Genomic DNA, 27933 nt, shown 5'->3' on the forward strand with positions numbered 1-27933 from the left:
CTCTCTCTCTCTCTCTCTCTCTCTCTCTCTCTCTCTCTCTGTCCCCCCATATCCTCGCTGAGCGATTCCTGAACGAACGCCATCCCCGAGCACTCCGCGTTGCAATTACGCGCGACTTCGTATCTCGCGGAAAGTACATTGTACAGGCATACGCGAATGCACGCGTGTCTCCTCCGGGGGCGGAACGAAGCCTCGAAAACTCTTCCGCCCGGTCTGCGCGCGATTGTCTCCGTGCATACTTCCCATTGTCCGGGTCTAATTAGAGCTTGAACGGCACGCCACGAGCGAGAAAGAGACCAAACCCATGAGAGTCTCTAACGATCCACGAAAATATTCGCGGCTGATCGTATCCCGTATCCTGTCCCCGTATACCGTTTTCTCGTGATTCTCACGGGCCCGTCTCGATAGTCTCTCTCTTTCTCTTTCGTATTAGCGAGAGCAGCTCGTGGTGCTTCGAAATCGGTCAGGGAAACTGGTGCAGCGGAATCATGGAACGGTGACATAGCATGGACGACGACAACAACGACCACGACGACGGCGACGAGGAAGCGAATGGCTTAGGAAGACGAGGACGTCGATGCAACCGTGGTCGGCGTCGCTGCGCTATCGGCGTGACAATCCCATAATAGTTCCACGGTCTCGTGGCTCTCGTGTATACATATACATATACATATATACATACATACATATATATATATATATATATATATATATATATATGTATTATATGCACGAGAGTCCAAGGAGCGTTACACACAGCGAGGAAAGGAGGCAGGATCGACGAGACGGTGGGGACCGGCAAAAGATCGGGGCCCGCGCGCGTCGCGCCGGTCACGGTCTAAGACCCCCGCGGGACCAACGGGACGTTAAGCTACGTTCACACCCGCGACGACAAGTCGGCCTGTCGGGCGTTTTATCGAATCTCGAGTATTTTATTGCGCGGACGCGGTCTTATCTAAATATTCACGTAATAGAGTTCTCACGAGTTCCCCAGCTGTTACGCCAGGGTTGCGCTACCATTTCCTCCTGGCTCTGCATTACACGGAAGATTCGCGCGCGCGCGATAAACGAGACGTTATTCTTCGCAGGAAAAGAAAATAGAAGAGGAAAAATCGAAACCGATCTTCTTCCCTTATCGTGATCCATTCGGTCGTTACACCCTTTCGCGATCTCACAGACTTCGCGAGGAAGCATCGCCGTCGGCATCAATGCGAAGTCGCGGATTCCTTATACGCAAATATACTGAGAGAAACAGTATTTATTCGGTGTGGCTAGCATAATAATATATATTTACTTTAAAACGTATTCTTTTATTTAAATAAAATAAGTTACTCTCACGAAAAGCTACACTGAAAGAAATTATACACTGAAAGAAATTATAAAAAATTAACAAACGATTATTTCCGATCAAAATATCAGTGAATTTTTGTATCCGATCAAGAAACGTTCAATGAGAAATATCGGTTCACAATTTTTTGATCGGTTTATCTAATGAAATGTCATTATAATCGGAAGTATATTAAATTTAATCGGATATCCTGATCGGACATAAAAATTTATCGGTATTTTGATTGGAAATATCCGTTTGTTAATATTTTATCGGATAATTTCTCTCAGTAAAGTAACAATTTATATATAAATATATGAATACGAGATGTGATATTTTACATGTAAAGTGTACAGATAAGTATTTTCGGATATATCAAATTTAAAAATTTGACAAATATTTCTATACCAATCGATTTCAACATAAAAAGCATAAATTGTTTTCTTTATAGTACACAGTGATTTTAAGGGACTCTCATTCGAAAAAAGTACTTTTTCTCAAGATAAAAATGCATATATATATTAATACAAGAATAAATATATCAGTGTACCCACTGAATAAATATTTCCTATTCTTTAGATAATTTTTCTCTCAGTGTGAGGAATAAGACTTTTGATTCCTTTAGAAAGCGTTGTGTATCACGGAGACAAGTCACCTATTCGCGGGCGTGCGTATGCTTCTTTTTCTCGGGACGGACTAAATTAGTTAATTAAATGTCACGACCATTATCTTCACACGTCTCGACCATTAATCAAGAGAGATCGAAGCAGTTAATCATATACCATTAGGTAGGACGAGAGCTGCCGCCTCTCTCTCCTGAAACACTGCACGCTCTCTACTTCCAATTGTATGGATATTATTCGTCTCTCTGCATACCAACTTGAAAAATATATCGACCGCTTTGTTGCGAACACCTTTTTTTTAACCCGATGATATTTAAGCGCCTCGTTACGCGACTCCATAACGCCTCGGCCACTGCCAATCACCGGTAATTATTAGACACGAAGAAAGATCACGTCAATAACGCGCACTCCCATTTTTATCGTCGTTAAAATATCGCGTAAAGAAACAGCGCGATCACGCTGCTTACGAAACGCAACGGCTAAAAATGCTTGTGAAATGAGATACAGCTTTTTAGTTATTTTTTCTACTTTCGTCTACTTACACTAATTAATATCCACCTTAAGTGGTCTATACTCTCGCGTTTCATGCACGATAAAGATAATTTTAAATTACCATCAGGTAATTATCATCAGGTAAGGATGGAAATCAGGAGAGACCAATGCGAAAAATGCTCGCTCGGTACAAAAAAATATATATTGCATTCAAGAAAATGTCATTAATCTTAAGTGTTTCACAAGTTTATATAACCGTGAATCAGTACAAGTTCACTGTAAGCATCAAATTTATTCAAAATACATTCTGAATCCTGGTAAGTTTAGCATTTTATTGAAGAACATTAAATTCTAACAAAAATTTGCTTATATACATACACTACATACCAAAAAATTTTGCAATAATTAACAAATGCATGTGTTTAAGCGTTTCAGTACATTTGGAAATTGGTATCAAATACAGTAATAATTGCCAACTACCTGGTAATAATTAAAAAATAATTAGTAAAACAAATTCTTCATTTAATTGAACCAATAAATTGGTAAATAATATATTAAATATAATTTCTAAATAATAACTACTAAATAATTACTTTAAAATAACTTGATTATTACTAAGCTACTTGGTTATTTCATATATTTATTACATAATGTAGTGAGTATTAGTAAATATGGTTTTATTTAACAAATTGTTTGATGATGCGCACTACATAAATTAATAACAGTCATAAAATTTTAGCAACAGTCACCAGATATTGACAAGACAGATAGAATTCCGGCAACTTTAATCGGAAAATCTTCTTGTTTGTTCATGTTTGTTTCACCACACAAAGAAATTTGATTGATCCAGCCGTATTTTTTCGTGCGGCTCCAAAGATAGCCAACATCAAGAGCCACGGGCACCGATGCGCATCGATGTTTTTGAAATAGCGTGAAGAATAGCTGCTCTAATCAGGCCATGACCCCTCGTTTACGTGGTCACGTAGAAAGGCAAAGGCGGGGGCCGTGCACACAGGTGGATTTTCAATCCCACGGTGAGCGCGGAGGGAGGCCAGAGCCCGGAGAGGGATATCGATTTCTCGGAGAAATCGGAGGGACAGTTATCGGGCGACATTATATCCGCGCGGTAATTTTCAAAATCGATATCCGCCAGGCGCGCACGCTACGTGACCAATCTCAATCTCGAGATTCATTATCGACCCCGACGAGGTGACACCGCGTCGGCTCGCGCCGGCTCGATATCCGCGCCGTTATCCGTCTCGGATCGTGACAGGCGGCCTAACGCGGCCGCGCGCAAAAGCGAAAAGCCACGGCGGCGTGAACACGTATTTAAGATCGAGCCGGGGACTCGGTCGGGATCACGTGCCGGACAAGTTCGAGAGTGCTTCACGACTCCGAGAGAGGCTCGGCACCGGACACGCCCACGCCGCCCGCACGTATCCTGGTTAACGTATTGCACTTGCAACACGTGAAGCCGCGAAGGGGAAAAGAAATTCGAATTATTCCGCTCTCCTCTCGACGTGCCGCGGCACGACCAATTACATTCAACAGATGATTTGTCACATGGAATTTCTTATGCGTGTGTTTTCTCATGCGTAGAAACCAGAAACAGGAGCTCGGAATTTCTCCGTCATCCACGGTTCTTTGTGACAGTTACCTGAGATTAAGATAATATATTGCGCACGGAGAGAATTTTTATAGTAAAGATTGCTGAAAGATTTTGTAACCGAGGAATAGATCGATATTCTGCAACAATTGACTCTTTGTCCTCATATATATTATCCTTACATATCCTTTCATTTTATTCAAAATTATTTAATACTATTTACCAAACTATTTAATTACTGCAACTAAATGAAAAATTTGCTTTACTGATTATTTCGTAATTGTTACCAGACAATTGTTAACTATTACCATATTTGTAATAAATTACCAAATATTGCACTGAAATATCCAGCCAAATGCATTCTTTAACTATTACAAGACATTTTTTCTCAATATGCGCTCGAAGCGTTCTGGCGAATCCCTTTGGAAAGAAAATGAAACCCGATTTTCATCAGTAAATACCTCATTAGAGATATACTTTATGTGTATATAGAGACGTTACGTGTGCCGCTGCGGCAATTTTTCAATCACGTTCGATCTATAGATTTTTATTTGCAAGTCACTTCCCTCCTTTCTCATAGTCGCAGTTTCAGCAAAATGAGTTCATGCGCGTAAAAGTGACCAAACACTATTTGCGCTCGAGGCGAGACGTGGTTCACCGCGATATCGAGAAACGTAACTGCATGACGGTACGCAATGACGGGGTAAAAATGCTCGATGCGAGCGGGACGTACTTTTCCGGCTAGCGAGAATGCGGACGCTGTTGAAGCGAATTTTCACGTATAACGCTGACGGAAAGATATGAATTCTTGTCGCGCTGGCGCCGCCGGCACGGCGCATAGAAAGCTTCAATAATGATTTTCACCGTCGCAACGTCCGTGCCATTATCTCGACGGTGTCGATACACGAATACGGTAGGCTGCTTCCCAAGTACTCGGTACTCCTCGAAGTGTACACCGACAGACCTATATATTCGCGGTATATCCGTGAGAAACGCGGTTTGAGATGTTAATATCGCATCGAGCGAAACCGGTCCAAACACTCTGAATTGGACATAATAAATCTACACTTTTCTGCCTCGGACACGCTACAAGTAAGAGATTAGACAGTAACATATTAAACTTACCACACACACAGTTCCTCGATGCAAATTTCGCTTAAGCGCTTTTTGTAACGTATCGCAAGGAGTCGACCTCCGCGATCGTATACGGGGTATTTTTAAGCGCATAAGTGTATAATTTGGCTGAGGCTCTTTTCACACGTTTCTTGTGGTTTTCACACCATTTATAACGCACGTTTAAAAGACGTGTAAATTATTACTTAATACGTTTAAACGTGTTAAACGATTTAAAACGATAAGAAATGTGTCAAGGAGGTTTCAACTAAAATAACACACTTGACAGTGATACATTTGCAGTGATACATTTGCAGTGATATTTGGGTTTGCAGTAACAACTACCAAATTTTGGTGCTTGTTACAAAATCCTTCTTTCAGTATACACTGAAAGAAATTGAATTTGGAACTAAAATATCTAGTACATACGATTATCATATTTTTATTTCCAAATATGTCCCAAGTATGTATTATTGAGAAAGCAGATATACAGTGGCAATTAAATATTCTGGTTGCAGTTACCAAACATTTGGTTGGAAACATCCCGTTTCAACTAAATTTTCGCTCGCCAACAAGATTTTCGTTTCGACAACAAGATTTTTGTGGCGTCTAAAATAGTGTATTTAGACGACTCGGGAAAGGCACTTTGGAGGCCGATTTGTGCGGTTCGAACGAGCACGTAGATCGAGCGTTGGGTGGAAGCCGATGTCCACGTAGTCGTCCCTTGCAAGCAAGCCCAGGCACCGGGGTCTACCGGGGTACCGCCGATTCCCGTTTCCGCATCGGCGTTTTCATCGCGACGACGTACATGGCACGCCACGTGTACACGCTCGTCGCGCGTCCCACCAGACCTGCACGCAAGAACTGGTCCGCGTTTTACAACGGTACGTGATTTACGCGATTCGACGAAACGATAACGGCTACCTGCACGGTGAGCATCGAGAACGGACCGTATCGTCGCAGCGCCGAGGAGTCGCAGCATCGGCGATGCGGAGGCATTTCGTGTCGCAAAAATCGGCGCAATTCGGAGGCGAGAGAAAAGGAAGCGCAGTCGATGCGACGAGAGAAATTATTTTTTATTTTCTAAATATTTCTCCCCTCAATGTGCAGATATTCAATCATGAAGACTTAATTTTGACCAGTAAGAGTCGCTCAAGTTAAATGAATCTTATATACAGAGAAAATGATTTATTGAATCAAATAAATGTTTTTTTTGGAATAGTCCAAACAAATTATTTTGTTGACACAACAAAAATATTTCTTCGGAACTGAGCCGCAAATAAATATTTTTGTTGCTTTAAACAAAATTTTGTTCGATCAATCGAAAAATTCGTCTGGACTATTCCAAAGAAGCGTTTATTTAATTCAACCAAATCGTTCTCTCTGTGTACTACACTGAGAGAAATTATCCGGTAAAAGATTAACAAACGGATATTGCCGATCAAATTCCAATCAATTTTTATATCCAGTCAGGATATCCGATTAAATTTTTTCGGATATTTCCGATCATAATGACATTTCATCAGATACACCGATCAAAAAATTATGAAATTATTTCTCATCGAATGTGATCGGATATAAAAATTGATCATCATGTACTGTACTTAGCAAATGTTTCAATCGATCAGAATGTGAATATGTAAATATAATAATATATGCTCCCCCCTGTGGCGCACATCAGATTCACTCTCCAATTTCGAGTTAAGATACTCGCTCGAGTAGAGAATTCACTCCTATCACATTCTATCTTTCCAGAGATTTCACTCCAAGAAGTTCAGAAAGTACTCGGTTTGCGTAAAAAATGTCTCTCATTGTTCCTACAGTAATTTCCGGCGTATTTCATTGTGACGCGTAATACTCGTCATAGGAAATCCCATTGGAAATAAATCGTCATGTACATTCCTTGTCAGAGGCTTCCAATAGAACGGACGGGATCAGCTTCATATTTGTATGGCTCTATTCAAAATAGGCGCAGAGATCTACGACGCGCTATCGATCGGCGGGAGATAAGCGCGTCTCGGGCACGTTGAACCGTAAATTGAACGGAAAAAGAAGCGATTCCATTCATCGCGCACCACGGTATATCCCTGGCGTCTTCAATCAGAGAACGATCGGAGCGCGACGAGCGCGCATATCTCCCGTGCCGGTGCGAGCGCGCGCGTTTCGCATCGATCATCCCGATCATAAGCGACGATCGGCGTATCTTTAAGACCGGCCAACTATCACTTTCCAGTTCGTCGCGCGTGACGAAACACGGCAGAAGCGGCGGCGGCGGCGGCTGCGAGAGTAACGGCAGCAACGGCATATATCGATACAAGCGCATGACGTCCACCGAGAGCGAAGACACGTAGCGCGCTCGCGGCGGATGCTGCCGCCGTTGCTCTCGCTATAGAATATGCAAAACGCCGTTCGTTACGCGACTCGCATAAAAATCCGTCTAATGCCGCGCGCGCTCGCTCGGCCGTGCACTCCAACGGCGTGCCTGCCCGTTGTCGGTAATTACGCGTTGCAAAACAGAGACACGACATCGCCGACCCTGCGACCCCTTCGAAGGCTGCCTCGGAAGGGCCTACCGCCGCCGACGCGCGGTTATGCGGCCACATCGCGCGAAATCGAGGACCGAACCCTTCCTAATGCGGGAGGAAAACCTTCACCGCGATACCAACCTCGGAATTTCACTTGAGTTGCGGAATGAGATTCAAGTGAACACCACAAGGTATCGATATTTAAGGGAATTTTACTAATCATCATTAAGAGTATTAATTTATTTTGTTGAAATAAATAAATTATATTGTACGTTGGCAATATACACTGAGAAGAGGAAAATTCATTTGTGGGTTATAAAATTTATTCACAGAAAAGTAATCTTGACATCCCGCAAATAAATTTTCAAGTATTTTTTTTTATTGTAAAAAAAAAATTCGCTTAACTTGAACAGCATGTCCAAATTAATTTTTCGTAACTGAATGTCTAGAGAAAAAAATATTTAGAAAATAAAAAATATTTATTCGGTGAGTACTGATATAATATATTTACTTATTCAAAATACTTACATAAAATATTTTTCAAATAAAAAATATATATTTTCTGAAAACCTTAGTTTTTTATGAAATCAACTGTTTATTCGATTTAAATAAAGGAATTTAAATAGATATAATTTCCATCAGTATCCACCGAATGAATATTTGATATGTTTAAATATTTTTTTGCTCAGTATGTGAAAGCCTTAATACAAATATCATTTAGAGATTTAATTAGAAACGTAATTGCCAGACATTAGTATTTTATCGCAAATAAGATAAAATCGATAAATATCGAGATCCTCCACGCTTTACACCATCGTCTCAATGGCGTATATTATATATTCTAACTCTTTCCACTTTCCCTGATACGCGCATTTGAGAGATATTACCGTTTCACGGTACTGCTCAGCGAGAGATAAATATTAAGCGAAAGGGGGTACACCTTGGTCGTACAATACTGTACAAGCAGCGTATAATAATATCAGCAGATAATTAATAGCTGAGATATAATGCAATGCAGTTTACGGGCGAGGAGCGCTGCGCTTCATGACATTAAATATGAGCCACTTTCAATGGATGGTGTTGCAAACCGCGCGCGCCAGCATCGCCTCTCTCTAATCCTCTTTAGTCAGAGTCGCGATAGCGGCGCACGGCCACTGTCTCTTTCGTTTCGCCCAAATCAATACGACGCGTCACTCACGTCGCTTAAAGAAATGTCATACTTGAAAACTTCACCGGAAAAATTTAAAATATTCGCTTTATATTTGGCGTTACTAGTTTGCAAAATAGCAGAGAATTTTTCTACTTAGTTTAACGAATTCTATCTGTACACGAGCAGTGTCAGACAAATCCAGACACTTTGTATGCGTAGTTACGTTTTATAATAATATGTTTTATAATAACTTCGCAAAATATGGCGGAACAAAGCAGCATGCATTTTTGTATAAAACCTATACGTACAAGAGACACGAAACGAATAGTACTAGTGCTAGTGCTTACCTGACATTTTGACAGTCGCCTCTACGTTATTCACACTTTTGGATCGTTCATTGTGATATGCCCTTAACCCCATAGTCGTCGCTTTTCGAACACGAGTCGACGTATGGGATCTTGAGATCCCCAATATAAAAAATTATCTTATATCTTTTATGTTGAGAATTTAAATATTTTCTTTGTTCAATTAGATTTTTGGGTTCATGTAAAATATAAGAAAAGACTATTTTGGATATAATATTCTCTTAAAGATCCCATGCGACGACTGTAGGGTTAAATCGATTAGAATTACGATTCACCAAAAACGGCCACCCCTTCGTTCTCGGGTACACCCGGCCGAGAGAAAGCACACGATAGTTCCGTGACGCCCAATACACCTCGCCGCTTTATTCCGTTCGCTCTCAAAGGTTAATGTCATCGCGAGCGGCTTTATTCCGCCGTAACGGCTCGACCTGTCTGTTATCCGCCGCGGTGATTAGATATACTGCCGTGCTCGTTGCGAACTAACGGATAAAAATCTGACCGGCCGAGCCCGAGCGCCGTAAAGAGCGCGAATTTACGGTGGACCAGGCGCGTAACTCGCCCGGTAATAATAATCCCCGCGAAATTCCGGGTATCTCCGCTCACTCGTCCCGGACGGCTCATGAAAAGAACCTCAAGATCCGCGGCTTGACCGACGAAGTTATCGCGCGCGGTCTCGACCGACACCGCCGTGAAAACTTAACGCACTGCCCCACGTTCCTCTTTACGTAAGCGCAACGAATGTCAAGAACTTCCGCGCGGGACTGAGCGTGAAATATTCGGGTAATAAACTTATCACCTGTTAAACCTACCATTGTGGGGCAATACAAACGAACTTAAACGTATGAGCGTAATATCTCACTTTACATATCAGTCTTTTCCGTCCGACGATTAATTGGCGGAGAAGAGGAAAAGAGAAAGAGAGAGAGAGAGAGAGAGAGAAAGAGGGAGAATGAGTGAGAGAGAAAGATATTACTGAGCAATGCACTTCCACAAGCTCGGCGATTTAACGGCGAGCATTTATTACTGTCGCAGAATCGATCATTCACGCCACATATGTGTGGCGAACATGAAATATTCTGCTTGACGATAATTTGCATTCGATACATGGAGAGAATTTTATAGTATAAATTACTGTAAAATTTTATATAACCGAGAAATAGATCGACATTCTACGATGATTTATTCTTTCATTTCATGCGTGCTACTTATACTTTAAGAACTGAAATGGCGCTATTAAAAAATGTTCTACGTTTCTAACGAAATTTATTATGTTCCTCGGCAAGATAGACCGTACTGACTTCTGCACTGAAAGAAAAATGATCTGAGAAATAAAATATATTTATTCTCGGTAGGCACTGATAACATATTTATCTATACTAGTATATACATTTCGACACTGAGAAAAAATATTACTCAAATAAGAAAATATACATTTTCTTAAAATCTTAGCTTTCTGTGAAAGCAATTGTTCTATTTAAATGAAGGAATTTGGACTTAAATAAATGTATTATTAGATCGTTATTTTTTATTTTTCAAATATTTTTTCTCTCGGTATGCATTACTAGAAACATAGTAACCCAAGTCGGAATTTGAATCCTACTCTTTCAATTTCAATATTTCATTTAACAGCTACTTTGATATTCTGAACCCAGTATCAACTTCTTTTGATTCTATTTAACCTATTAGCTTTGTCGAGAGGTTTGGAATCTGCAGGTGGCATTTTGTTGCGTTTACTGCCATTTACAAGCGCTAAGTAGGACTCCAGTTTCCATGTTTATTAAACACTACTCTTTCAGATGTTAGAAAGTTTAAGCCGCAAGAGTAGGGCTGAAATTTCGACTAGAGAAACTTCCAAAGAATTCATATGAAAAAAAAGAAACTGTAATATTCTTTCCGTGTACATTACATCATAGCCTACGTGATAGATACGAAAGATAGTAATTTTATAATTCACGTCACGTATCGCGCTTTAAAATTGAAACGTGAACCACAACATAAGACGCGTGCGCGCGTGTCGTATCCTGTTCTCCAGTCAAAACGTGAATAATAGATTTTAATGAAACAATCTCATACAAGGAGAGAGAAGTCATAGAAAATTCAGTCACGCTGTACACCGGTATCGATCGACCCTACTCGATCTTCGAGTTCGACGAAGACAAAGAGAGATCGAGCAAAGACGCGTTCTTCGCGAGGGATCCGCTTCCGTTCGTCATGAAGCGCTGTTGCCTATACACTGCGATCCGTATCCGTATGAATTCAGTTATGCGAGCAGTCGATACATATTCATGGAGGAATTCATTTGCTGGGAACCACGAGGAGGGCAGCGTCTCATCACGCCGTCGACGGTCCACTCCTTTTTCTCCTCCTCGCGCTGTTTGTCTTCGGGGACTCTCCGCTCTATTCATTATCGTTCTACATTGGACCGGCGTACACCGTCGGTGGAGTATACGTCCGCATATGCGGCGTGTGTTCAACAATCGACCTTAAGGCGGACCGCCCAGTCGACCGTGGAATAAAACATGAGGAAAGAATTTTCATTCGTGTATTACGCCACGACAATCGCGAGTCCAAAGTTGTTTTCGCGACGTGACCGACCAAATCTGTTTTTGTTCCAGGGGTAAAACGCATTTACTCAATGGGATTGCATTTCGTGACGTGAAAATAATATCTCGATGCACAGAAAGAAAAAATATCTAAAACAAAATATTTGTTTGCTGGGTACTAATAACATATTTACTTAAATCTAAATTCTTAAACAGAATAAACAATTTCTTTTACGAAAAGTTTTAAGATATCTTTTATAGTCTTATCTTTCTCTTCTCTGTATCTTTCTCTTATTTGAAAAATATCTTATATATTAATGTAAATAAATATATGTTATTACAGTGCCCACTAGATAATTTTTTTTTATTTTAACTTAACTATTTTTTTCTCAACGTTAGTAATTTGTACGTTGTACCTATCTCTTTGTACTTCCGCTAAAATTACACGAGCCTGTGTATTATCTTAATGTAATACTGATAATGAAAGTAGAGAGAAGAATTGCAAGCCGTAAAAAGGGCCTCGGCTGTTATCTCCGTCGGTTGCCTTTAACGCGTGGGAAGAAAGGCTCGTGAGACTGAAGGTGTTTAACCGGGATCCCATCGTCGCGGCAATTGTTCAATTTAACGGCTGTAATGGCCGTTCGCACGGCTTACCGAACGTTGTCTTAAGGGTTGTTAAAGCCTCGCTACCTAAGTGCCACGAGACGAATCGAGGCAGTTCCGTCGGCTCGTTACGGCCTCTTAAAGAAAAAGAGAAGAAGAAGCGACGGCCGTTGGCGAGTGCCGACGATGGGTACCGTTCCAAGCCTCAATTTTCATACCTGACCCAGTTGCAACAAAATATGTAGGCCCGAAAATCCGCGGCGCAGCGCAACGCTCGAAGCCGCGCGCCTTGAGCCAGCGATACGTGCCCAACGATCAATATTTCAAAATTTACGATACGCCCGACGTATTCGAGGAAAGGCCGTTATCGATATGCAATACTACCACCGTCCTGGTCGTGAAACTTTCGTAATAGTTTTTTTAGTGCGGCGAAATACGTCGTTATCACATAAAATGCGCGTCCCTCCGGGCGACAAAGTCGAACGGCATGAGTGCACGCTGTGAAGAGAAGACCGGAGCTAGATGCCCAATATTTCAAAATTTCGAAGTTACAATTGCTCAGGCAACTAATTGTGACCGACTGTATAAACATAACAAAAGCAATCTATGCATTGATACCCGCCACGACTTTGTCTATGGTCGATATTCATAATCGGATCTTATATTTAAGATCATCTTAAGTTCATCTTCAGATACTCTGTAGCCAATGAAATAATCTGTATAGCATCTATCTTTAGCATATAGGACAGTGAGTTTTGTTTATCGTTGAGATACATCTTTTAAGAATACTCACACCTAGAGATTATTATGCTGTGTCTTTGTTCACCAGATTATTATTCCACTATATAGTCTCCATATATCCACTATATAGTTTTTTTGGATAGTTGCAAATTCGCTTTTTTACTTTTTTTCACTACTCTCTTAAAATGAATCAGTGAAACATCATTGAAAACAGTAAATATACACTGATTTGCAGTTATAAATGTTGCACTGAAAGTGCTCAGTGCTATACTTATAACTGATATCAGTGACTATTCACTGATTCACTTTAAGAGAGTAGTTGTCAACTTTGGGGACACTATTATCTTTGCTTTTCTGTCATTCATATTGCCTACCTATCTACGATATTATTCTATTGTACACTGAAGGGAAATTTCGTAAATAAAAGATATTATTATTATTTTAAATGGCTTGTAAGTGAATAGTTTGACGTGCAAGTAGTATTACTCACTTTGAAGCTGAAATATAAGATCGCTCGAGAGAGTTGTCGATATACATACCTGGAACAAAAAGAAAAGAGTTTTATCAACTTTTGTGCATTGCCAAATGTAATTACAAAATGTAATTATCGATCAGTATGAAATAAGCGCTCGTAGCAGGCCGTAATTGTGAAGAGCGGCGATTAAATATATGTCAACATCGTGAGCACACTTCAGCCGTTACACGACAACTCAAGTATTTGCACGATAGAAAAAGGCGCGTGAAGGCGCATCGGTACATCGCGTTCAGAGTCCGCAAATAACCTGGAGGGCGAATGCATATCCTTGGCAGAATGCCATCCGCGGAATAACTCAGGGGCCGCTTGAAAAATTGGATAAAGCTAAAGTTAGCTGAAGTGTGGCGTAGCCTTGAGGACGCTGCACCCTAGGTATGCTCATCGTCGGTCATATACTCCACAGGGTGAACAAATATTATAGCAACCATACATGTAATCTCCATCGTGCACACCAGCGACGTGAGATTGAAATAGCTTCGTAAAAATTATCTAAAGTACGAAAAAGGGACCAATAAGAGGCTATTCGCAGTTTTTAATTGCGAATAATTATAATTTCTATTAAAGTCACGGCAAGGCACGGCGTGTTTGAACGAGTGATGAACACGCACCAGAATCCCCTTCGGTCTTGCACATCAAATGAAAAAAAAATGATGGATCTAATTAAAATTATAGTTATTTTTAGTCCAAAATGTTCTTTTTGTAAGAAAATAGTAGAGTAACATGCATATACAGGGTGTCCCAGACTCTCTTCCGCAATTTTTGTGGGAACATAGAACAGAACATTTTCTCTTGGTCATAATTTATAATAATTATTTCCCTGTGATTATAGTTACAAATACGAAACATTTTTTCTGAGTGCAACTATTATTTTACTTCATAAAAATTTTGAAGAGAATTTTACTACTAATTACTACAAGGTGGGATATAAAGTTTTGAATAACATTTTCAGAAGGACCATCAGAATTATATAGAAGCTACTACACGTACGTCACTTTACAAAAGCCCGCGAGAACAGTCCTACGAGCATAAAAACATATCTTATTATGCGGATCTTTTATTATCAAGCGTGCGTGGCAAATTAATTCAACAGAGATGGATATTAGGTGTCCTTAAAAGCATCAATATTTATCGCATCGTATCGCGTGCCCGTCGGCTACCGTCTGATGTAATACCGACGAATCCACCCACACATCCTTCAGAGATCAAGCGTGTTCTCTTTCTGAGTTACAAAATAGACAGACGCGACAGTTGTGTCTCTCCATCAATGAATAACTGGCCGAGGCATAACGCACGATCATGAAGCTTTCACCTTTATAATTCGAGTGCATCTACTCGTTATTATAGCCCTAGATTTACAAAAATTCATCGCTATTTTGATCGGAAATATCCGTTTGTTAATTTCTTATCGAATAATTTCTCCCAGTGCACAGCGGCTAATAGGCATGCAGTATTCCGGTAAATTATAATATTTTTGTTAGATATTTTTAATATATCATAACTGAATAAAGTACTTTTCATATACAGAAATATAACGTCAAGTTACTTCAAATTAATCATGATTCCTACTTAAGTTGATTATTGAAGTTAACTTTTTACATATCACTATGCACACTAGATGGCGACTTTCGATACGTCGAATCTCAATGTCGTCTCCCTGTGAATCTGGGATTCTGCCCGTTACGTAACGCGATCCGCTCGAAATCGTTCCATCGTACGGAATTACGACGGAACGACCGTGTGTATGTAGTTACCTTCGCACCTTTCGACCGGCATAATAATTAACAAAACACGAGAAATGAGCGTCATTAACCTTCCAATGCACTTTGCGATTTTCACCTCGTCAGGTGAAAATCATCGCATAATAAAATACTCATAGGTGAGTATCGCATAATAAAATTCAGGATGATAGCTGAGTTATTATAGCGCCCATGTGTTAGCTTCGGTTTCACCTTAAACCCGGCTTGACTTGAACACGGACACATAGCGAAGTGATAGAATACAACGCGATAATGGCAAATTCTTATATTTCACTTTGAAGATTCCCTCTCGCATTCCTATGCCATAAGGAATTCTTTACGGCACAACTCCTTCCTTCGTGCATAACGACTTTAGCACCCGGAGTGCATCTCAAAGGGTTACGACACGTGTACGCTGACAGTGTCAAATATTACCTCGCACATCCGCCGCGTAATAAACAAGTCTTGTTCGCGTTACGAGGTTCCCGACGATAAAGTTACGGCGGGAGTTAACAAGAAGCGCGTACGAGGTAACGCGCCGCGAAGTGATGTCGAGGGCCGCCACGACGTTGCATTTATGAGGCGCAAGCCTCGTAAAAACGCGAGCGTGAAAACCAAAATCGAGAGCCCGACTTCTCGACACGCCCGCTTTCGAGAGGCTGACGACTTCTACGAGAGTGAAACCGTGTCAGTCAGCAGGGGACGCGAGTAAAAGGAAGACAAGAAGCGCGCCACGGAAGTCCTCCGGGGAGGAGGCGGGAAGAGGAAGTGGATCCGGTTAACTTTTAACGGCCTTCAATGGCGAACTTTCCAAACGTCGAGGCAAGGCGTTTGTCGAATCGAACGAAACCGTGCAATTTGGCGGTCGGCGCGGCGTAATTGTTCGTACCGGGTGGAGTCGTTCGCTAAAGAGAAAGATTCGGGGCTCGTGAGCGGCGTCGTAATACGGCCCGAAGATCCGCGTCGGAATGGAGTGGTCGTTGAAAAGTAACGAGCGGGAGACGAAGGTACAAGTGCGAACATATGTCGGACGCGACGGTGGCGGCGACGGCGACGGCGTTGTCGCCGCCGCCGAAAAGAGCGGTCCTCGATGGACATAAACGTATGACTTACGGCGATCCTGCGCCGTGAAGAAGCCCGAGTGTTTTCGCGTCACGTCGCGGCGAAATTTATGCACAAGCCGTCATACGTCACGGCACATTACACCTCGTTAAAGCTGGCGTTGATGCGTGCTGTGGTAGAGCTCGGCGAGGCTACGCTCGAAATAGGGAGCCAACGTTCGCGCGCAGCTTTTCGAAAACCGCGAAAGTCACGAGGAGATGTGTGTTTGCGCGCTCTAATCTACAATGTGCTCTTTGTGTCTTATCCCAGTGTTTCTGCCATTCATTTCTTTTTATCGCCTGGAACCAAAGAACATCATCATGTACAATTTGTCCTTTCTGAGGAAAAGTGTCACTTTACATGGACCAATTAGAATAGGTCGTCTTGTTTAGGTAACACACTGACCAACTTCCTTTAACTTCACTGTTTTCGTGATGCCTCTTGTATTTCTTGTTATTGTCGCTTCGAAATAACAGTTAAAGCCTAATCTACAATGTGCTCTTTGCTTACTGTTTCTTGTTCTCTGTCTTTTTTTAGTTTAAGGCTTAAGGTGTGAGTCAAAAAAAGATAAAGGAAAAAAAACAGGAAGCAAATAACATATTGTAGATCAAGCTTAAAGCCTGATCTACAATGTGTTCTTTGCTTCCTGTTTCTTATTTTCTGTCTTTTTTTAGTTTAACCTGTTAACCGAGCGGGACGTATAAATACGTCAAACGTAAACAATATCGGGTACGGGTAGGACATATGAATACGTCCTTGAAATATATGTTGCGCCCTGGAACGGACGGGACGTATATTTGTTTGTAATTTTGTATTTTCCTTTGTGCTTTATATATAAATAAACGAAAAAATATATATTTCATAGTCTTTTCATTTATTTTAAGCATAAATAAAAAAAAATAATAATATGAAATTACGTTCTCCGGGCGTGACACGTCCTAGTGAAAAAGTTCGCGCCCGTTATATGCTGCGTAATTAAAAAGGGAATTCCCCGGTTAACAGGTTAAGGTTTAAGGCTTGAGTCAGAAAGATATAAAGAAAAAGTAACAGGAAGCAAATAACACATTATAGATCAAGCTTAAGAGTTCCAGAAATGAACTTGACAAAAGACAATCGTCGGTAAAACAGTACATCGAGAAACGAAGATGCAAGAGATAAAAAAACAGAAAACAGAATTAGGCTTTAGAGTCCTTAAAAGTAAGGTTGGCAAACAAATAAGCATGTGTTTAAAAGTTGAATTATAACTTTATTAACAAAATAAATCATAAAGATATAAGTTGTAAAAATAATAACAATGAGATATAAGCTATCATAATTCCATCAACTCCATCGTTATCAAAAAATATTTAATTGAATTTAATACGTTCATGTGATACATTTATATGTGATTTTTGGAATTATTTAAAATACAAATTAAAGAGAATGTTATATAAAAATGTGTTACATTTATTTCCTATATGCTGCTTTTCAATTATTCCACGTGCTTGGAATTCATCGTTAACCAAAGTAGAGCAGACTCTTACTTCTTAGGACTCTAGTGCGCTTTGCTCCAAATGACATCGCCGATTTGTATTCGCATCACGCGCGCTCTCAGCTCAAACGCGGCGGCTCCCGTCTCGCGTTGACGTTGAACGCGATCCTCGTATTAGGCGCGTAAACCTAAAGATTGTACGGTCGTATTTGCGGCGTCGACGACGCGGCAAGAGCACGAGTCAGTGTCATTGTCAAGTGCGCTAGCACGTACGCGTGGAAGGAATTAGAAAATAAACAGAGAGACGTAGAAACGAGGGACGAACAATCGTTCGGGAAATCACGTTTCTGTTTCTGGTTAACCAGAAATCTTGTTTGGTTAACTAGAATCTTCTTAATTTGAACATTATTCTGATTATTTCAACCAGAATTCTAGAACATTCATATATTTTATCAGATATTTCATTAATTCAAATCAATTTTTCCCCGTGTGTTGTTGCTTTGAGTAGCATAATACTAAATAAGGCATAGTAAGGGGTAGTATCGTGAAATTAGTTTCAAATTAACCTTTATTATTTTGAAATAGTGAAATAAATATATAAAAACATAATATTATTCGACAAATCGTGAATTTATGAATAGCTCCCTTGACACACCACTGAAAAACGTCTTGACACCTCTAGAGGCCCTCCAAATATATAACTGAAAAAAAAACGCAAGTTCCTATAACATTTCTATTTCGATTCTGAACAGAAAATCTCCATGTTTAAGACAAGAATGGGGCCAATTAATATTGATAGTAGGATAACCAATTTTGGGACAAATTTCGACACTCTAATCGGAATCTACGTCGTATCCAGAAAAATGCTGGAAATTTTCTATGCGGATGATATAAGAGTCGCGGCCTAATAATACAGCCGGTTCCGGGAAATCGTCCATCTCCTCTCGGCCCGGATTTAGATCGCGGGCTTTCACAATGATGCATAATGAGAGCATCGGTGAACTACAAAGCCGACTTTGGGTCGTGGCATCGCGCGGCCGGTCTATAAGATACGAGTTCCACAAACTAGAAAATACCGATCAAGAGGGAAAGAGTCGGGGGCGAGGGTCCGCGTGCTATTTTTACGAGGGACTCGTGCGATGGGATCCTATTAACATACAATAAGCACATAATTCTCTGGTACTCCTCCCGAGAGCGCAAGATGCCGCGTGCTGCCGAGTGCTCTTGTTGCCCCCCTCCGTCCCCTCATGGCCCTATGGACTCGGAACAAAGGAACCTCGCAATTTCGCGACTTGTCGGCAAAACATTTCGACTGTTTACGACTGCCAAAATTCGAACCGGCTTTGAAGATTCGAGAGATTCGACGAAGAGCGGGAGCTCGGAAAGAAAAGTAGCAAACAGCATCGTAGCAATCAGTATTTGAAATTGGAGTTTCAATCAACGAATTTAACTAAATTTATTCGCGTGTAACACTTAAAATATCTAAATTAATATTTAACCCCTTATATATCTGGAAAAGTTTCTCCGGATATATAATCCGGAAAAGGTAGAATATTAAATTCTTTTTAATTTACTTAAATTATTGTACTTTTTCGCTCATTTATATCAAATATAAACGAGAATTGGAGATCTTTTGTATTGTATTTTTCAAACTTGTTCAGAGAAAATAGTAATAGTAAGAGGCAAAAATCTAAATATGCTTATTAACCCGAGAATGGGCGCGTATCGGTCATTTCCCCGTAAGAATGTCATTTTTTTCGTTTTCTACTTATATCATCTAATCTATTGACATTATCGTATTTTCACTTTTAAGTAATTTTCTTTGATGTTTTCTCGTTTAGCATGAAGCAGACGGCGAAGACGCGCTTATTTCTATGTGAAATTTAATATGTTTTTAACAGTCGTTTAAAAAACCATAGCACGCTTACTAACATTAGTCTTTTATTTCCGCGTCAGTATCGCTCGATGTGCCGAACGTGTATTGTGTTTCCGACATCGTAGTTGGACGGACGGTTCTTTCTTTTTTTGTTGAATCAATAAAATTTTTAACAACACGCGTAATTGGAGTATATATTCTTGATTCAATAGGGATATTATTAAAATTAATACTTGAATTATTGAAATAATACATAATGTGATAATTTTAATATCGCCAAGAAATTCTAATTTTATTTTATTAAACTAAAAGAATGTCATTTTTTTTTAAACTAACGCAGTTAAAATAAAAATATTATGATTTTATTCTTAATATATTCACATATGTATAATAAGTTTAATATGTTTCCTAAACATATTAGATATAAAAATGATAAAGAGAAAAGAAGATGGGAAAAAGAAGAAATAGTGATATCATAAAATTATTTCCTACAATTATTATGTTTCTTTTAATAATTGGATTGGTAATTTATTAATTATTACTTAATTATTATACATATATGTGCTTAAATATACTTCGGTCGAAATGACTGATACGTGCCCACTAACGTTGGTCCCACTCCCGGGTTAAAAAAAAAATATTGGGAAAGATTTCTGCATAAATTTGGGCGGTATGGTAAAATCGCACGGTATGTACGCCAATGTTGCATGTGGTAAAAGATAGGCTCCCCTACCGAGCGCAGGCGGTATAAATCAAAACGATAAAACCGACTGACGGCACTTTTGCTTTCAGGCTCTCTCGGACGATGATCGCGGAAAGGCGCGACTCCGGCTTTTATAGTTCACCGACATCGAAGCCATCGAAGGCGCGCCCGCAAGAAGATAAAGCGCATCCGCCGAGCGCCCGCTCTCGTCGGACGTGTTCTGAAATAGGTGAAGTGCATCTCTCTCCGGGGCCGGAGACAATCACGAGAGCGGAGAGAAACGAGTCTCCGATCCTCGCACTTCGTTATCGGCCCGATGCTATTGACCTCGTATCGACGGCACCCTTCGGCTACGCGGTTCAACATATTTAACGAGCTCGCATACCAACGAGAGAACCGTGTCGAAACCGTCGTCCCCACCACGCGCACAACACTTATTGTTGCCACTATCGGCCGGCAATATCGATCGTATAACTCACCATCGCCACGCGCATGTTGAACTCGCGAACTCGATTTACAATCTGAATCTTTTTCAATGCGAGGCGCACTTCGCGCTCCGAGCAGACGTGACGGACGATAAAAACTGGATGGTACATTGTCGAGCGCAAAATCATATCCTGAAAAAAAGATTTGGTAGTGATCCATCGAGCCCGAATAACAGATATGTTTTGGTGAGACAGTTCCAACTAGACATGTAGGTAACACAATGAAATAATTGGTCAATTTTAACGAAGAACTTTAGCAAAGCTTGGTATTTATTGGCAAGACTGTTATCAGTTTATGTGGTATCACCAAATAATTTGTTAAATAAACCATATTGTTTGGTGACACTTACCACATTATGTGATAAATATATAAAATGACTAAATACATAATAATTAAACTATTCGGTTATTGCCAAATTCTTTAATATTATTTACCAAATCATTCACTTGAGATTCAACTAAATAAAGTACTTGTTTTACTAATTATTTTATAATTATTACCAAGCGATTGGTAGCTATTTATGATACTAATTATCAGTATCAGATAATATATTTTTCTTCAGCTTACATAGCTAAAAAACTTAGTTTGCAATTATTATGGTTTGTAATTCTTTAACATTCCACACACATCTATCAATTGCTTATTTCTACATTACTTATACATTGCTTCTCTCCAGTTGATTTTACGATATCATCCACGTTATCTAAATACGCTTTTGTAATTTCCTGTCACAATCTCCTTAATTTTCACACCTTTACACTACCTATATCTTCTCCCTATCTTCTATCATGTCTAATTACATTTTCTTATTTCACATTCAACAGGTGCCATACCATTTTCATACTCAATATCTCCTCAATATTCTAAATTCTATCCTTCTCTTCAGCGATACATACTTATCCCAGTATTTTTTTCTATCCCTATCCGATCTCTTCACTGCTCTCTTTTTTCCCCCTAAAATTCTCTCCGTGCACAGAGAGAACGATTTGTTGAATTAAATAAATGTTTCTTTGGAATATTCCAAACAAATTTTTTGGTTGACAACAAAAATATTTATCTAAAACTAAGCCGCAAATAAATATTTTTGTTGCGTCAAATAAAATTTGGTTCAATCAATCAAAAAATTTGTTTGGACCGTTCCAAAGAAGTGTTTATTTGATTCAACCAAATCGTTCTCTCTGTGTGTATAGTATAAAGTAATTATTCAATTCAGCCATAGATATAGCCGAATCGCGACTTCAAGTTTATTAAAGAATATCCCTTTAAAATATCCCGGCGATAGGTCCTAGAACAGCCCGTATCGCACGTCGGATAGCAATTCGACGAATCTGACCGATCAGTCACATAAAATCGCGGGACGTAGCGCGGGACGCGTCGTACATCGCCATCGTCATGCGGCACCGCAAGGTGGACGTAGATGGACTACCTGTTTCTACCGGTTTGATATCGGCGCCAACGCTCGGAAAGGCTCTGTCCGCTTGTCGCATACCAAACTGCACGCATACACGTTCTTGCGGCGCGCGGCTCATAAGAAAAAGTCCACAGATAATAGATAAAATGCTCGCGATTACACGATTCTCTCTCTGAACGTGCCCAGCGTGGATCATTGTCGAGGGGGGGACGAGTGAAACGTAAGAAAGGGCGAAGAACTCGTTAGGATAAAACGCATCATTGTACAGCAATGTCGGATATCGTTCCGTTCTGTACAACAACGGCAGCAATTATGCGTGAAGATAATCTGTACTTAAAAGAGGGAAAGTGAATGAGTAAAGAGTAATCGCTTTTCTCAACAGTAGAACGATATTTTCCGTGTGCACCCTGTCGCATACAACAATAATTTTCAAACAAAATGCAGTCTGCCATAACTAAAAAAGATGGTAATTGAAATGATATCACATGCTGTGCAACGTACGATATTTATTTTCTCTTTTTTTCGCGCTATCTGCATACTACGCGATCGTGTCATGGAATATTTCTGAATGTAATATCATGATTCACGACGTTCGCGCGAATGCGACTTGCAATGTGTATGTGTGATTAAAACGATATCAGGGATAGAATGACTCGAGAACGTACAATTAACACATTGTTTGCCTGCCGACGAGGCTCGACAATGCGCAACCTGATTATGCAAATGCATTGTCGCACGTGCACCGGCGTATTCGCGTGTGCGCGTTTGGATGGAACACGCGACGGTTTGGTAGCGCGAATACGCGCCGCAAATAAACGGTATCCCACGCGCGCACGAATGCACGTGCATACGCACGGGGAAACACGTAGCGTGTCTATAATAACCGCGTTACTCTGGTCAGTGACACGGACACCTTAAAGGCCATTTCACGATGAAAATGGCAAGCAGATAAGCGACTTATCCGCGGCCGTTGCTCGCACGGAGGAGGAGAAGGAGGTTCACGCAGAGTGCAAAGTGCATTAGTCACTCGGCGCACGTCCCCTTTCTTCAACGTCTTCGCTGTATCTTCCATCGTTTGATTCAATTGCCTTTCTGCACAGTTACGTCTATCAGTTCTATGAAATGATCACGCCGCTCCTCGGTATGCCTACGATATCGCCATTTCAATTTCGTAACGCCGTTATTCTAAGCGTAGGAGTCACGAAAGAGACGTTTTAGAAGCCTGACGATAATTAGAATTGGTGTATCGAGTAAAATCTTTCACCCGTTAATGTATGCGTACGCACACGCGCGCGTGTGCGTGTAAGAGAGAGAGAGAGGTGCAGCTACAATTTTGATTTCTAATTTTAATATTTTACAATTCGAAAATTTAATACATTATGAGAAAAAATATCTAAAAAAATAAAAAAACATTTGTTCGCACAATAGAGATACTAATAACATATTTATTTAAATCTAATTTTTTTTTTAAATGAATGACAATTGCTTTTATGGAGAACTAAGATTGAAAAGAAATGTACGTTTTCTTATTCGAAAAATCTCAGTGTTAAGATATATTAGTGTAAGCAAAAAAATATATATTATTAGCACTCACCGCATAAATATCCTTTATTTTTTAAATATTTTTTCTTCCAATGTAATTTTCTAAATATTCCATACACGTACAGTAAGAACATAATCAATAAATGTTAAAAATGTTTCAACGTCTGTCGATTAATTTTCTCTCTGTAAGGATTATTATGAGCAATCCGAAATCTATCAAGGAACACGTAGACGTAATTGAAGAAAAGATATACAAATTTAAGAAGATCACGCCAATGGCATCAAACCATCGGTATAATAAGACAATCTTTTTACTTCCGCTGCGCGCCTCCTTTCCGCGTCGTCGACCTCTTTAACGGCGCCTTATTATCTCGATACGTGCGCCAACGAGGCGGATGCATCTCTCTCGGAGTCTCGGCACTAAATCGCGCGGCTCCACGTGCGATCGCGCGTGTAGTCGTCGACAGTCGTACGGGACGCTCCACGACAAATTGCGCGAGGTCTCAAATCGCGTTAACATGTCGGTAGCAAGTACGTACATGTGTTTCTATCTGGTCCCTGACCGGTCGCTGACACGCACGACGCGTTTACTTGCGTGGTCCCAAGAGCAAGAAAGAGAGAGAGACAGAGAGAATGAGAACGAGAGTGAGAGAGAAAGAAAGAGAGAGAGAGAGAGAGTTTACGTGCGCGTCTTGCCATACGAAATCATTCGATGCGACATTAAATCTAATTGGGAAACGTACGTATAAAACGAGAGAGGAAGAGAAAGAGAGAAAGGGAGGGAGAGAGACGATGGAATAAATTTTCGATAAGACGCGTGCGAGTTAAGGAGAGGATAGACGCGCGTGCTGCATCGCACTTAATATGCGCATACTAAAAGGCGGCGAGCTGCCGATGGCCGGCCTCTGATTTATTGGAAATCGATTCGTGCCCGACGTGTCCGCCTTTCCACCTTCGCTCGCTTTAGCGACAGTATAACGTCGATTACATAATAATTACGGCCGGCCATGTAAATGGATTCCCTACCTGTTAGGTGCACGATAAGCCGCAGCACGATGTCATGCGCAGCAAAGTCGTTTGTGATAAGGCCAGTCTGTTGTGCCTCTACGAGGCCATGAATCTCTCGCGCAGCGTCGCTATCCGAGTAGCTTATTTATGCACGTTAATTTCATTTACGAGCAAAAAATCCATCGATTTGTTTATTCACACAATAATATCGAGAACAATGAGCAGTTGCTCGTAGTAAGTCTGTCAAACGCGCCAGAAACTTTTCTCAGAGAAACTTTCATGATTGTCACGACACGATGATAGAAACTGTAATTTGTGCACGCACTGAAAGACATTATCCGATAAAAATTAACAAACGGATATTTCCGATCAAATTCCGATCAATTTTTATATCCGATTAAATTGGATACTTCCGATCATAATGGCATTTCATCGGATAAACCAATGACAAAATTATGAACCATATATTTCTCATCGGATGTTTCCTGATCGGATACAAAAATCCATCGGTATTTTGATCGAAAATATCCGTTCGTTAACTTTTTTATCGGATAATTCTCTCTCGGTATGAAATAACCGAAGGAGGACCGATTGGTTTTCCCAGAAACAGCGACGGTGCGCCCGAAAAGAGCGTCGCGATGTCATCCTCCTACGTAGATGCGCGAGCAAAACGCATACGTAAATAAGCGCGGCAGTGAGCGACCGTATGCACGCGTAAACAGCCCGCGCGTGCCCTCGACCGAGCGGCGCATTGTTCCGAAAGCGGCCGGACGCATCGCGTGCAACAGGCACACACAGTTTGCGGTACGCACATACGTACGAAGTTATCCGAGAGGCGCGCGGAATGTCGGCACGCACACAGCACGACGCAGCGCGGGACAATACGCAATAATAGGACAGGAAGTGACGCAACTTCTGGCGGCGCCCCGTGTGTACCCAGTCTAGCTGCACAAAGTGGGCCCTGAGTCCCGCGACGCGACGCGACGCGACGCACACGAGGAGGCGGCGGACTGTATCATATTCCGTCTTGTACAGTTACACGCATCGCTGGATCGGATTGCCCGTGAGAATGGCAACCGAACCTCCACCACCATCGCCACCGCCTCCTTCTCCTCCTTCTATTCCATTACGCCCGAGTCCATTTCCAATTAGCGTGACTCATTAGCCGTTAGAGAATGCCGGCCACCTCTGGCAGCTGAGAGGTGGTGACCAAGTTGCTCTCTCCGTCTAAAGGCCCGTCTACATAAGCCGCAAAATGTATTCGCAAACGCAGATGCAGAATGACGTGTCAAACACGGGGTGAACGTCCCGACTAGGAACTTATCCCATGCTTCTGATCAAGGTCCTGGATCTCAATCAATTATCCGGTTTGTAATAAGGTGATTTTATCGGATCCTGATGAATCACATTACGTTGCACGGCAATCAAGACCTTATTATTAATAAGGATTATTAATATTTAGGACCTGATAGCATCACTTTATACCCGGAGAAGAGTTGTCAGTTCGTGCAACTGGGCTAGATGACCCGACGGGCTAGAATTCCACGACGTCAAGTGATATCCCTGTTATCGCAACCGAAAACATTTGTCTGAACATTCAGCTGTTATCAAATTTTGGTTGCCATAACAATTAACTCAGTATATTAAGAAGGAATACTTGGAAATTTATTTGTGGAATCTAAAGCTTACTTCTGTGAAATAAACTTTTACCCTGCAAATAAATTTTCAAGATTTTTTTTTCAGTACAGAAACCTCCTACATAGAAAAAGAAATATTTGGAAATTTATTTATAGGATATAAAATTTATTCACAGAAATAAACAGTATTTATTAATCAAATAAATTTTCAGGTGTCTTTTTCTTAACATACATCTTTTTCTTAACATTTTTCTGTTCCTACAATCAAGTTTCTCGTTTCGTCTCTTTTCTTGCCAAGTAATGAAAGGAAGTTCAGTTACACTAACGGATTTGTTTTGTTTCGTGTACAAACCAAATAATTGATTGGGATCAACCTGATCAGGATTATGGGATAAATTTCTACACTGAGAAAAAATACTTGAAAATTCATAGAAATGCATAAAAGTAAACTTTATATTCCACAAATAAATTTTCAAGTATTTTTTTCTCAATGTAGTCGAGGTTACATATAATCAAATCTATTGTTCATCCGTGACTATACGTCATTCTGCGTGTACTTGTGAATTGCATTTCGCGGTTTATGTAGATAGGCCTTTAGGAGGACCTCGCGAGAGATCACCTTACTCTCTCGAGGCCTCTCCTCTCTGGAACCGCGGGTAATTGCGGTCTTACGTTACAAGTATCGCAAATTGCCGCCCGGTGTTATCCCGTTAGTCTATAAATTCACACGCCGACGTCTCCTCCCGCGCGTCGCTGAACGCGGCCCAAGAGCCGCTGATTTTTGCGGTCTTATCGTAATCGCGACATAAACGAGCCGCCGTCGCGGGATTATTCGTTACGTTAATCACTCTCAATACATGATATACATGAGTCAACGCGATACATCGAACGTAGGGAAGAGCGAAACTAGATGCTCTATATTTTAGAATGTCAAAGTTACAAGTTACTTCTTAGACAACTATTTATTGTAACTCAAAATGCTAAAAAAGCAACATATAACCCCTATTCGTCGTCATTAACCATTTCCGGACTCGCGTTTCGCGGACAACGCGAACGTGAGTTCCGGCGGAGGGCAAACGTCACAATAATCCGTCTGGATTTCGATCGCGCTCTCACGCCTCGGTTGTTACGCGAGCGTTCTCTTTACCCGGGTGTCTCGACGTAGTAATAAGAACGTCACGAGTAAATAAATAACTCTCCCGCGCGGCCGATTCCATTGAGATAAATTGTGTCATTCATTGTCGGTACGAAACTAATAAGCCATCATGCCGCGAGCACGATTCTCTCTTTCTCTCTCTCTCTCTCTCTCTCTCTCTCTCTCTCTCTCTCTCTCTCTCTC

At 40.8% G+C, this 27933-nt stretch overlaps 2 protein-coding genes across 4 annotated transcripts in view; one reads left to right on the top strand and one right to left on the bottom strand.

Moving 5' to 3' along the window:
* Positions 1 to 27933, bottom strand: part of LOC116844005 — a 493975-nt gene that overhangs the window by 298479 nt on the left and 167563 nt on the right. The window lies entirely within an intron of this gene.
* LOC116844008 overlaps positions 1 to 27933 on the top strand; it is a 189148-nt gene that overhangs the window by 138571 nt on the left and 22644 nt on the right. For 2 of the 3 annotated variants that reach the window (XR_004377973.1, XM_032815046.1), the window contains exon 2: positions 20600 to 21441. Coding sequence is in view for 2 of the 3 variants with exons in the window: in XM_032815046.1 (XP_032670937.1) it covers positions 20600 to 20882 (283 nt within the window). In the remaining variant the exon portion in view is untranslated. Of the gene's footprint in view, positions 1 to 20599; positions 21442 to 27933 lie in introns of those variants that run through there. The other variant, XM_032815047.1, reaches the window with a different exon arrangement.

Source organism: Odontomachus brunneus, unplaced genomic scaffold, assembly GCF_010583005.1.
Source record: "Odontomachus brunneus isolate Ranch 3 - 2012 unplaced genomic scaffold, Obru_v1 Obru_scaffold_038, whole genome shotgun sequence".
Taxonomy (NCBI): domain Eukaryota; kingdom Metazoa; phylum Arthropoda; class Insecta; order Hymenoptera; family Formicidae; genus Odontomachus; species Odontomachus brunneus.